Raw genomic sequence first — 13,033 nt, forward strand, 5'->3', positions numbered from 1 at the left:
GTTGTCGCGCAAGATGCACTAAGGGACACTAAAATTAGTGGATGAAAATTTGAGGAGAAATAGGATATCTCCATAGTCTCCAAGTAGCTCCCCCATAAAACTCATTAATTACAAAGGGAAAAATAACAACTTTATTTAAAGGGGAAAATCCAGATGACACCACCTTAACCAAGTGATCAAGATTAGTATTACCAGTAATAAGATATATAGACATCAAGACCTGATACAATGCAATGAGAAAGGTAAAACATTACTTCTATGGCATTCTTCCCAAAAATGTATAACCTCGATCTAATCATGAGAAAACATCAAACAAACCCAAGATGAGAAGCATGCTGCCAAAAAAACAAACCACCAATAGTACAACAGTACTCTTCAAAAGAGTAAGGTTTATGAAAGATAAGGAGAAACTGAGGACTAAGAAGATATGACAACTAAATGCAGTGTGGGATTAGGGACTGGATCCAAGAACAGAAAACGAATATTAGTGGAAACACTGGTGAAATCTGAGTAAGGTTTATACCTTAGTCAACATAAATTATTCATTTTTTAAATATATGTACCATGGTTATGCAAGATGTTAACAAGAAGAGAAGCCAAAGAGTATACGAAAATTCTGCATACTATTTTTGCAAGTTTTCTTTACATCTTAAATTATTTCAAAATATAAAGTTTTTATAAAGCATCATAGATATGCATCTGTCAATATATTTTTAAAAGATTTAAAAAATCCACCTTGTTAATATCTACTACCAATTAATCCATAGCAGACTAACTTTCCAAATGGTCACAAGACTTATTTTTAAAAGCTTAAATAGAAAACAAAAATACAGTCTGATTAATCAGCTCTGGTATCCTGCCATTAGAAATTCTACAAACTAGATATTCAAGGTCTGCTTCTTTAAAAACAAAAATGTCACTAAAATAATTGGCTAAAAAATATAGTTCAAACACCATTTAAGAAAGATATAATTATTCAGAGCTGCAATTTAAAGCTATCTTCAATACATAAAAAACTGTTGGCAGTTAATAACATTGAATATAAAATAGGAAAAAGTAAAAAGCAAACACTGAGTCAAATTTTATAGCCTGTGACATTAACACTCAGATTAGAATAAATAAATAAGAGTCCACTTAGGAAAACAATCGCATTTAGGTATTTTTGTTAGTTGTCTTAGGTTTTGCATTTCAGGAATTTCATGACTCATCCAAAAAAAAAAAAGCAAAGTGATTTGGACTGTACTTTAAAGCCCTGCCAGCTCTAAAACTCCATGACTAAGCTTTCCGTGACTGTATCCTGACTTCCTTATATAACAAAGTTTTACGCAGGCAGAAGCTATTATTTCTGGATTACAAAATTCAAAATAAAAATTAATGTCGAATTTTCAAAAACTTGTAGCACTTATTGTTATGCTTAGCTCCCATGAAAAAAATTTTAAAGTATAAACAGAAATAAATTGAATGCATTTCTTTTGTTAACCACATTTAAACTTTTTGCTAAGTTGCCAATAAACAAATGGATTAGTTATAAATTTAGTAAGTTAACTTATTTTCTAGGCTAGGCGCGGTGGCTCACGCCTGTAATCCTAGCACTCTGGGAGGCTGAGACAGGCAGATTGCGCGAGGTCAGGATTTAGAAACCAGCCTGAGCAAGAGCCAGACCCCATTTCTACTATAAATAGAAAGAAATTAATTGGCCAACTAATATATAGAAAAAATTAGCCGGGCATGGCGGTGCATGCATGTAGTCCCAGCTACTCAGGAGGCTAAGGGAGCAGGATTGCTTGAGCCCAGGAGTTTGAGGTTGCTGTGAGCTAGGCTGACGCCACGGCACTCACTCTAGCCTGGACAACAAAGCAAGACTGTCTCAAAAAAAAAAAACAACTTATTTTCTAACAGAAAACCAATCACAATGAAAATGACTAGAAATAAACCCACAACTTTTAAGAAAGAAACTGTTAAATATAACAAAATAAGTTCTAGTACACACACTTAAATTTGATTGTCTATAAAAAGGCTAAGTATTAAAAGATAAACTACAAACTTAATTTATAACATATCTTATCTTTTCTTTTTCTTTTTTTGAGACAGAGTCTCACTCTGTTGCCCAGGCTAGAGTGCCGTGGCATCAGCCTAGCTCACGGCAACCTCAAACTCCTAGGCTCAAGCAATCCTTCTGCCTCAGCCTCCCGAGTAGCTGGGACTACAGGCATGTGCCACCATGCCTGGCTAATTTTTTCTAAATATTTTTAGTTGGTCAATTAATTTCTTTCTCTCACTCTTGCTCAGGCTGGTTTTGAACTCCTCACCTTGAGCAATCCTCCAGCCTCGGCCTCCCCAGAGTGCTAGGATTACAGGCGTGAGCCACCACACCTGGCCACTTTATAACATTTCTTTACCCAAAAACATCTATGAGGACCTAAACCATTGCCCATATTGCACTACAAGTTTTATCCTCTGATTATTTGTTTCTTGACATAGAATATAATGAAATTATTTTATATATATAAGTAGCATGCAGTCACATTGCCAACCAACATTAATATCAAACATACACAAAATTCAGAATAAAATGAAAACTTTTTTTTAAAACACATAGACCACCAAAATCCCAAACACTGCAGAGGATGGGGAGCAACAGGAACACTCATTCACTGCTGGTAGGAATACAAAATGATACAGCCACTTTGGAAGACAGTTTGGCAGTTTCTTACAAAACTGAACTTTACCCTTACCACCCAATTTAGCAATTACACTCTCTGGGATTTACCCAAATGAGTTGAAAACCTCCACCCACACAAAAACTTGCCCAAGAATAGCAGCTTTGTTCATAACTGCCAAAACTCAGAAACAACCAAGATGTCCTTTAATAAATCAATGGATAAACAAACCATGATACAATCATATAATGGAATAGTGTTCAGCAAAAGAAAAAAGAAAAAAAAAGATCCCTCGAACCACGAAAAAGTATAGAGAGAACTTTAGCTGCACATTGCTAAGTAAAAGAAGCCAAAATGCAAAGGCTATATACTGTATCATTCCAGCTATATGATATATTGGAAAGGGCAAAACTACAGAGATAGTAAAAACATCAGTGACAAGGGAAGAAGAGATGAATAGGTGGAACACAGGAGATTTTTTTAGGAGAATAAAACTATTCTTTTGTATGATACTACAACAGTAGATACATGTCTTTATACATGCCTTACATTCATCAAAATCCATAGAACACACTTCATAAAGAGTGAACCCTAATGTAAACTATAGATAAATAACATATCAGTACCGGTTCATGAATTATAACAAAGGTATCACACTAATACGAGATGTTCAAAATAAGGGAGAGATGATTTGAGGTTTGATTTTTAAGATTTAAAAATTATAGTAAACTTTATTTTAAATCCTTCATTTTATAATCCTGAGCACATTTTTTAAAGTAATGACTCAAACAATGTAAACTTCTTTCTGCTAGCATAAGAAGGTTCTTAGTATTTAAATATAGGGGGAACCCAGAGGAAGAAGCCTTGACTATTAACAGCCCCAGAGGAGACTTAAAAAGTCCTGGAATTATTTTTTTTTAAAACAGAGGCAAAGATGTAAGCAGCAAAGAGTCATTTGGGATGTTTTAATCTGAAGTTGAAGAATAAAAAGAATTCATGTCATCCATCAACTTCAATGGAGAAAAACATTACATTTTAATTTTTAGTAACAACTAAAACTTTAGCATGTCCTTTGATTATAGTAATATAGGCAACAAGCCACATGGTATTGTCAGCACTTGTGATTTTTGTTTCTGACAGAATCACATATGTTACTAACACGTTACAATTTGTTATAGGTATCTCAATGTTATCATACTTTGAAATTATGGCAGTTATTAAGTCTGTCATTATATCTTGAAAACACACAGATTGTGAAGCAAGTATATTAATATATCACATATTTGTTACTATAATATTTTAATAACTATTTCAATAAATTGGCTTTCTTCAAATTTTTATGCATTTTATTTTACATACATTAAAATATTATTTTGAGATAGAGTCCATAAACTTCATCAGATCATTACATACACAAGGCTAAAAATTTGCTTTAATACAACCCAAAGTCAGTACCTTTATAGTACAAGATCATTCTCCAGCAAATTCTGTGACAGATTTCTAAGATTATTTTTTTCCAATTTTTTTTATTGTGGTAAAAAAACACATAAAATTTACTATCTCAACCATTTTAAAGTATACAATTCAGTGTTATTAAGTGCATTCATACTGTCGTGCAATGATGGCCACAATCCATCTCCAAAACTCTTTTCATCTTACAAAACTGAAACTCTATACCCATTAAACATGAACTCCCCATTTCTCCCTTCAGGGAACTGAAAGCCCTGGCAACCACAATTCTACTTTCTGTGGCTAAGTTTGCCGTCTCTAAATTCCTGATATAATATAATAAGTGGTATTTCTTTTTGTGATTGGCTTATTTGATTTAGCATAATGTCCTCAAGGTTCATCTACATTGTAGCATATGTCAGAATTATCCGAATAAGAGGGCCAAGACAATAATGAATATTATTCATGTATATCCATTTTGTAGTCACTTTCATATGACAGAATCAGTATAACTATAAATCCTATTGATCATCTTTGTAGTTTTCATCTGGATTATTTTCCTCACATCTTATTTGCTACAGTATTCTAATATCAGTAATAGTACTGTTTTCTCAACTGAAAAAAAAATCACCAAAAATAAAGACCTAGAAAGAAAACTTCAGTGAAAGTTACCAAAAAAATTTTAAATGACTATTATAAAATATCATGTGGCCTGCACTAGACATTTACATTCGTATGACTTTTACTAAATAAAGACACTAATTAATTCAACTCTGGTATCCTGAACATGCCTAAATAGATAATCACAATGAGGTACATTTTAACGGAAATATGACATCTAGTTTTACCAAGTTCTGCAGTTTTCAGTCCTTACCTTGAAATGCTAGTACACAATTGACTGTTGATCCTTCTACATAATGTTCAGGCAAAGGGGACCATAAAAATGTGTAATAATCACGAGCAGTACTCCACCCAACCTAAAGGAAAATAACAATAAAAGGGGAGTTATAAGTAAATAGTTTAATATTAGGTGGATATAGCCTATTGTTTTTCACTATAGCCTGAAGTTAAAACACACACTAAATAGGTTTACAAATCATGATGAGTACTTTAACAACCATGTCAAATTATTAAGCTATAGCTTAATGCTATAAAAATCTACATAGGCCGGGCGCTGTGGCTCACGCCTGTAATCCTAGCTCTTGGGAGGCCGAGGCGGGCGGATTGCTCAAGGTCAGGAGTTCAAAACCAGCCTGAGCAAGAGCGAGACCCCGTCTCTACTATAAATAGAAAGAAATTAATTGGCCAACTGATATATATATAAAAAATTAGCCGGGCATGGTGGCGCATGCCTGTAGTCCCAGCTTCCCGGGAGGCTGAGGCAGAAGGATCACTCGAGCCCAGGAGTTTGAGGTTGCTGTGAGCTAGGCTGACGCCATGGCACTCACTCTAGCCTGGGCAACAAAGCGAGACTCTGTCTCAAAAAAAAAAAAAAAATCTACATAAACTGAATAGAGTTTCTAAAGTGCATTAAAATGCAATTTGCTATTCAACTTCTCAAGGATAATCTAAATATGCATATGATTAAATATAAAATCTTTTATTTTGCTCAAAATTTGATTTCACTAAAAAACAGATTTTTAAAAATTTATTTTATACCTCAAATTTAAGCTTTTTGCTTTGTTTGTTTTACTGAGACACCCCCCACCTCTTAAAACCACTAACTAAATTTTACTAAAATCACTAATCTCCAATCTTCAGCAAGCCAAGTTGTAAATTTTGTGGAAAAGGTCTTTAGCACCAAGATGTTTATATATACACACAAATTGACCACCTATGTCTCACACCTACTACTAAAACATTTCAACATGAATATAAACATTACATATCTCAATCTGTATTTTCCAGATGAACTGTACCATGTTAAATACTGAAGATCAGAAATATTTGAAACAGGTACTAGATATCCATTTGCTAGTAATATTATCAGAAATTATACATCAGCTACAAGGTTAGATTACATATGCTCCATGATTCTGATTGGCCTTGAATTACAAACAGAACACTGAAGCTGGAAGAAGCTTGGTGACCTTGTCTCTAATGGAATGGATAAAACTACAGGTTATAACCCAATAGAAACTGGTAAAAATCAATTTAGTGGCTCATAACCAATATTTATTTTTTAAAGTATATAGAACAGAAAGTATGAGAGTACATTAAGGTTAAGTGTTGTTTCATGAAAATTTGTTTCATGTGTATTTGCATGCAACTTTGCTAGCACAATTCATAGAATTTATCTTTTTCTGTGTGCCATGGTTAAAAACATTTGACACTATTCATCTCTACAGATAAGCAGCTTGAGGAATCAGGGAACAAGTGATTTACTTCATCTGTCTGAGCCTCAGTTTTTTCTCTCAGAGGTGCTAGAAGAATTAAACTAGATGACAAACATAAAAGCAGCACTTGAAGTGCCTGTCCCATGGTGAAGCACTCCACAAGTGTTAATTCTTATAAATGTAGTATATTGTAGTGATTAAAAGCGAGCATAGGGTATGGGCTCAGACTGCCAGAAAAGATCACTTACTAGCTGTATAGATTCAGGCATGTTATTTAAATCCACTTATTCCTCTTTAAAATAGAGATATTGATTATAATCTCAAAAGGTTGTGTCTATATTAAATGAGATCATCTCTGTATTTACCACAGTGCCTATCAAATAAGTGCCTGTTAAATATTACCAGTCAGTCATACCCAAAGGCACACAGCACAGCAGAGACATTAGTCTTGACTTTATGATGTTATGTCCATTTCATATCCCCTAATGCTTCTAAGCACCTACCAAAGAAATGTTCATCTGAAGTTTTTCCCTCAGCATATACATCGGATACAAAGCATAACTTGCACTCTTTGTCTCTATCTATACACTGATATTAAAGAAAAAATACTATCTAGAGATACATTTTTCTTGGAAAAAAAATTTTCCTGGACCAGATTATCAAGACAGGGGCTGAGTGTGCCATTTATTTGTGATGGCTAATCCACAAAACTGCTAACTTCACAATTATAAATGATGTCTGATTCAATAGCACTGGGAGTAGTAGTAGTAGTTTATTGCAATTTTGTTTTGGCTTATTATTATCCTAATTATACAAATCAGGAAATAAGTAAAAGGCTAATAAATGGCAGTCAGAATTTGAACATAAAGTTCAAGCTCTTAACCACCAAGACACTACTCAGATCTTATTCCATGCCCCACGCCATGCACACACCAATTTAACAATATACTCCAAAAACTGATTAAGTTTCAGTACCCCAGGGCAGGCTCAAAGTCAAGAGTTGCAATGATATGGGTAAGAAAAGCTATTCATAATAACCACAACAACCCCTCCAAGCGAGCATAACTCTGCAGGATTAGGAGGAAGAGCTCAGTTTACACCTTCTCCCTTGGAAAGGAAAGAGATGAGAACTTGCGTCCAGCATTCTATTCTGGCTTTTCAGTGGACTGCCCAAGAAGCAGATTTCTGTCTCACCTACCTTGGTGTACTTTTGGTTGCCTAGTGGCTGAGGAGAAAAAAGGACAGCTCAAATGGCTTGTTGTAGCACCAGAGAACCTACAGTACCACAGACAGTCACCAGAGGGAGCAAGAGAATACAAGTTCCTGCAAGAAAAATCAGTAAATCTCTCTAAATGGGAAACTACATGAGCAAAAAGCTCATAGAAGACACATTCTCCTAAAAGATACAAAGGGCCTCCACAATCTCTAGCCAGGCTGTTTGATGAAGGTCTTCTCCGTACACAGCCAGTCTATAAAAGCTGAGAAAGGTGGTTGTTTTATTAAGTGCACAGAACAGCAAAAAATAAGACAAAGAAACAGAAATATGGTCCAATGAAAGGAACAAAATAAATGTCAATAAACCAACTCTAAAGAAACAGAGATGAATTACCTGACAAAAAATTCAAGATAATCATCTTCAATAAGCTTAATGAACTACAAAAGAACACAGATAACCAACTAAACAAAATCAAGAAAACAGATGAAAAAATGAGAACACCAACAAAAAGAAACTAAAAAGAACCAAATAGAAATTTTAGAGATGAAGAATAGAATAACTAAATTTAAAATTCACCAGAGGGGTTCAACACATGACTTAATCAGGCAAAATAAAGAATCGGCAAACCTGACAGGTTATTTGGAATTATCGAGTCAAGTGAACAGAAACAAAAAAGAATGAAGAAAAGTAAAGTTTAAGGGACTGATGGGACAGTATCAAGCCCAAGAATATATACATTATGAGAGTTCCAGAAAGAGAAAATAGAGAAAAAGGCCCAGAGAGCTTATTTGGAGAAATAATGTCCCAAAATTCCCTAATCTGAGAAAGAAAATGTACATTCAAATTGAAGAAGCTCAAAAAGACTCCAACTAGAATATCCCAAAGAGACCCACACCAAGACACATTATAGTCAAACTGTCGAAAGTCAGAGGGAATCCTGGAAAAAGCAAAAGAAAAATGACTTATCACACAAAAAGAACTCCCACAGGATCACCTACGGATCCCTCAGCAGAAACATTATAATACAGAAGGGAATGCTGTAATATTATAATGGTGGTGCTTATATCACTTTTAATTCTGGTATAAAACTTAAAAGATACAACAAAAACAACTATAACTATAAAACTATGTTAAAGAATACAAAATATAAAATACGTAAATTTGTGACCTCAATAAAATTGAGGGGAGATGTAAAGGAGTAAAGTTTTTGCATGCAAATGAAGTTTTACACCTATAGAAGATGCACAAAAGAAAATAAGACCACCCAAATAATGACAGAATTAGAGGAATAAACAGTAGCACCATAATAGAAGATTTTAATACACCTACTTTCATAATGGACATATCAACCAGATAGAAAATCAATGGAAACAGAGGTATTGAACACTATAGGCCAAGTGATCCTAATAAACATATACAGAATACTTCACCCAGTAATAGTAGAACATACATTCTTAAGTGCACAAGGAATATTTCCCAGGTCAGAGCCCATGTTAGGATACAAAACAAGTTTTAACAAACTTAAGACTGAAATCATACCAAGTATCTTTTCTAACCACAATGGAATGAAACATGAAATCAATTTAAAAAATGGAAAATTCAAAAATACGATAAATTAAACAATACAATCTTGAATGACCAATGGGTCAAATAAGAAATTCTAATAGAAATTAGAAAATATTGATATAAATAAAAATGAAAACACAATATATCAAAATTTACAGGATGCAGTAAAAGCAATACTAAGAGAGAAGTTTGTAACAGTAAACACCTCCCTTAAGAGATACCAACTAAACTACCAAACTTCACACCTCAGGAACTAGATAAAGAATTAGACCAGGCACAGTGGCTCATGCTTGTAATCCTAGCACTCTGGGAGGCCAACGTGGGTGGATCGCTCAAGGTCAGGAGTTCAAAACCAGCCTGAGCAAGAGGGAGACCCTGACTCTACTAAAAATAGAAACAAATTAATTGGCCGACTAAAATTACATAGAACAAGTCAGCCAGGCATGGTGGCACATGCCTGTAGTCCCAGCTACTCGGGAGGATAAGGCAGGATTGCTTGAGCCCAGGAGTTTGAGGTTGCTGTGAGCTAAGCTGACACCACGGCACTCTAGCCTGGGCAACAAAGTGAGACTCTGTCTCACAAAAAAAAAAAAAACCATGAAACTAAACTCAAAATTAGAAGAAAGGAAATAAGAAAGATTAGAGCAGAAATAAATGATAGAGAATAGAAAAACAAAACAAAAATCAAGAAAATAACTGGCTTTTTGAAAAGATTAACAAAACTGGCAAATCCTTGGCTAGATGAAGAAAAAGAGAAAAGACTCAAATATCAAAAATCAGAAATGAAAGCAAAAAACATTACATTTAATGCCAGAGAAATGAAAAGGATCTGAAGACACTACTATGAACAGTATACACCAGCAAAATGGATAACAGAGTAGATGGATTTCTAGATCCAAATAACCTATCAATCATGAAGAAATAAAAAAAAAACTTAATAAACTTGTAAGCACTAAGAAGACTGAATCAGTAATCAAAAACTTCCCAACAAATAAGGGTCAAAGACCAGCTGGCTTCACTGAGGAATTCTACCAAACATTTATTCCAATCCTTCATAATCTCTTCAAAAAGTTGAAAAGAAGGGGAACATTTCCAAACTTATTTTATGAAGCCAACATTACCCTTATGCCCAAATGAGACAAAGATGCTACAAGAAAACTACAGACCAATATATCCCTAATGAATACTGATGCAGAAATCTTCAAAAATATACTAGCAAACCAAACTCAACAGCACATTAAAATGATTATATACTATGACCAACTAAGATCATCTACTCCTGGAATGAAAAGATAGTTCAACATATGAAAAATCAATATATTACATTAACAGAATAAAGGACAAAAACCACAGAAAAAGCACCTGACAAAATTCAATACCTGATGCAGAAAAAGCATCTGATAAGATTCAATACCTTTCATGATATAGAACACTTAACAAATTAGGAATTAAGGAAATTATCTCAATATATATAATAAAGGCCATATTTGAAAAGCCCACAGCTAACATCATACTCAATGATGAAAAACTGAATGCATTCCCTCTAAGATCAGGAGCAAGGTAAAGATACTCCTCTCGCCACTTCTATTAAATACAATACTGAAGTTCTAGACAGAGCAATTAGGCAAGAAAAAAGGAATAAAAAGACATCCAAACTGGAAGTGACGTAGTAAAATTATCTGTTCACACAAAAAAACCCACTACTAGAATAAATGGGTTCAGCAAAGTTGCAGTATACAAAATAAACATGCAAAAATTGAGTTACATTTCCATACACTAAAATGAACAATCCAAAAAGGAAATGAAGAAAATAATTTCATCTACAACTGTATCAAAAAGGAATACACTTAGTAATAATGAAAGAGGTAAGAGACTTGCACAATGAAAACTATAAAACACTGCTGAAAGAAATTAAAGAAGATACCAATAGGCCGGGCGTGGTGGCTCACGCCTGTAATCCTAGCACTTTGGGAGGCCGAGGCGGGCGGATTGCTCAAGGTCAGGAGTTCGAAACCAGCCTGAGCGAGACCCCGTCTCTACCAAAAATAGAAATAAATTAATTGACCAACTAAAAATACATATACAAAAAATTAGCCGGGCATGGTGGCCCATGCCTGTAGTCCCAGCTACTCGGGAAGCTGAGGCAGTAGGATCGCTGAGCCCCGGAGATTGAGGTTGCTGTGAGCCAGGCTGACGCCTGGGCAACAAAGCGAGACTCTGTCTCAAAAAAAAAAAAAAAAAAGAAGATACCAGTAAAGGGAAGACATCCACATTCATAGATTAGAAGATTTAACATTGTTAAGATATCAGTACTATCCAAGATTTATTTATTTATTAGAGAAAAGTTAAGCCTAACACTGAAGGTCTTCCACAGACAGACTGAAATGTAACTCCAACCTCATCTCATACAAGTTCCCTAAACAAAGCTTACATTCTCATTACATTGACTGACTTATTGTCAATAACATGCTTCTTACCTCTCTGCCTTTGCTTATACAGGTTGAGTACCCCTTATCCAAAATGCTTGAAAGCAGAAGGGTTTTGGATTTCAATTTTGTCAGATCTTGGTATATTTGCATCATACCAATAGCTGATCATCCCTAATGGAGACTTCAAAATGCTCCACCAGAGGGGACAGAGCAAGAGAGCCAAATATTCACCTCCAGTGATAGTATCTCTAATGAACACCAAATTCAATAATTACCTACACAAGCAAACACCTTCAGAAGAACTCCAAATCAGGTTAAGCGATCATATTACCTATGCAATATCATATCAAAGAAAGAGGCACTAAAAGGGCAGAAAAGATAATCTTGCATTGCCTACACTACCCCGCTCCATCGCCCAGCAGCTTAGCATTAGGATACTGAGTACAGAGAGAATCTAATCTGTGAGCCCGTGGAGGGAGAGTGAAGTGACTGTGGGACTCTGCATTGAAACCTAGAGCCACCTTGCCACAGGAGAACACAGCACAGGGCAGAAATCTGCTGGTGCCTACAGAAGGAACATTAAAACAGCCTGGCCAGACACAAATCCTCTGTTCCACAACCCAAGAGCCAGCCAGGTGCACAACTGGCTGACAAAAAGCAGCCTGGGGCCTGGACTAAATTCCTAAGGCAGTTGGGTCACAAAGGCTGCAGTCCTTGGGGAAATCCTGTAGCTGTGCTGGCTGGGAACCAGTGGACTTAGGGGGGTGCAAGTGACTCAGTGAGACATCAGCAGTGGTAGGGTCAGGCCTGTGCCTGTGTCACCTCTCCCCCAATTACAGGCAGTGCAAATCAGGGAGTTTTCTTCCACTTGGGGAAACGAAAGGGAAAAATTTGGAGGACTTCGTTTTGCAACTTGACTACCAGCTCAGCCACAGTAAAATAAAGTCCCAAGTAGACTCCTGAAAGCTCCTGAGTCCAGCTCTTAGTTCCTGAAAGGAATTTCTACCCCATCCCACCCAGAAGGAAATCTGCTGCCCTAAAGCAAAGAACCCGGTCCTGGAAGGATTCACTATCCACTGACTAAAGAACTCTTAGGCTTTGAATAAAATTCAGAGGTAGCCAGGCAACACTCACCACCAGCTTTGTGTGAGACTAGGCTGGCTTCAGATGTATGACTTTGTGCTGGTGGCCACAAGGGAGTGCCCATGTTACTCCTCCCCCAACTCCAGCAGCCCAGCACAGAGAGAGAGTAAGGGAAGAGAGTGAGACTTTGCCAAGTAATCCAGGGAATTCTCCCAAGTCCACCAAGGTAGTACCACCAGGAGTCTGCAAGAGTCATAGCATTAATGGGCTTGGTCAACCCCAGTGCTGATACGG

General features: G+C 35.8%; 1 protein-coding gene across 6 annotated transcripts in view; it reads right to left on the bottom strand.

Moving 5' to 3' along the window:
* TAX1BP1 (Tax1 binding protein 1) overlaps window positions 1-13,033 on the bottom strand; it is an 85,014-nt gene that overhangs the window by 55,612 nt on the left and 16,369 nt on the right. For all 6 annotated transcript variants that reach the window (XM_076006339.1, XM_012773389.3, XM_076006341.1 and 3 more), the window contains one exon: window positions 4,984-5,086. In XM_076006339.1, the coding sequence (XP_075862454.1) occupies window positions 4,984-5,086 (103 nt within the window). The remainder of the gene's footprint in view (window positions 1-4,983; window positions 5,087-13,033) is intronic.

Source organism: Microcebus murinus, chromosome 9 (assembly GCF_040939455.1).
Source record: "Microcebus murinus isolate Inina chromosome 9, M.murinus_Inina_mat1.0, whole genome shotgun sequence".
Taxonomy (NCBI): domain Eukaryota; kingdom Metazoa; phylum Chordata; class Mammalia; order Primates; family Cheirogaleidae; genus Microcebus; species Microcebus murinus.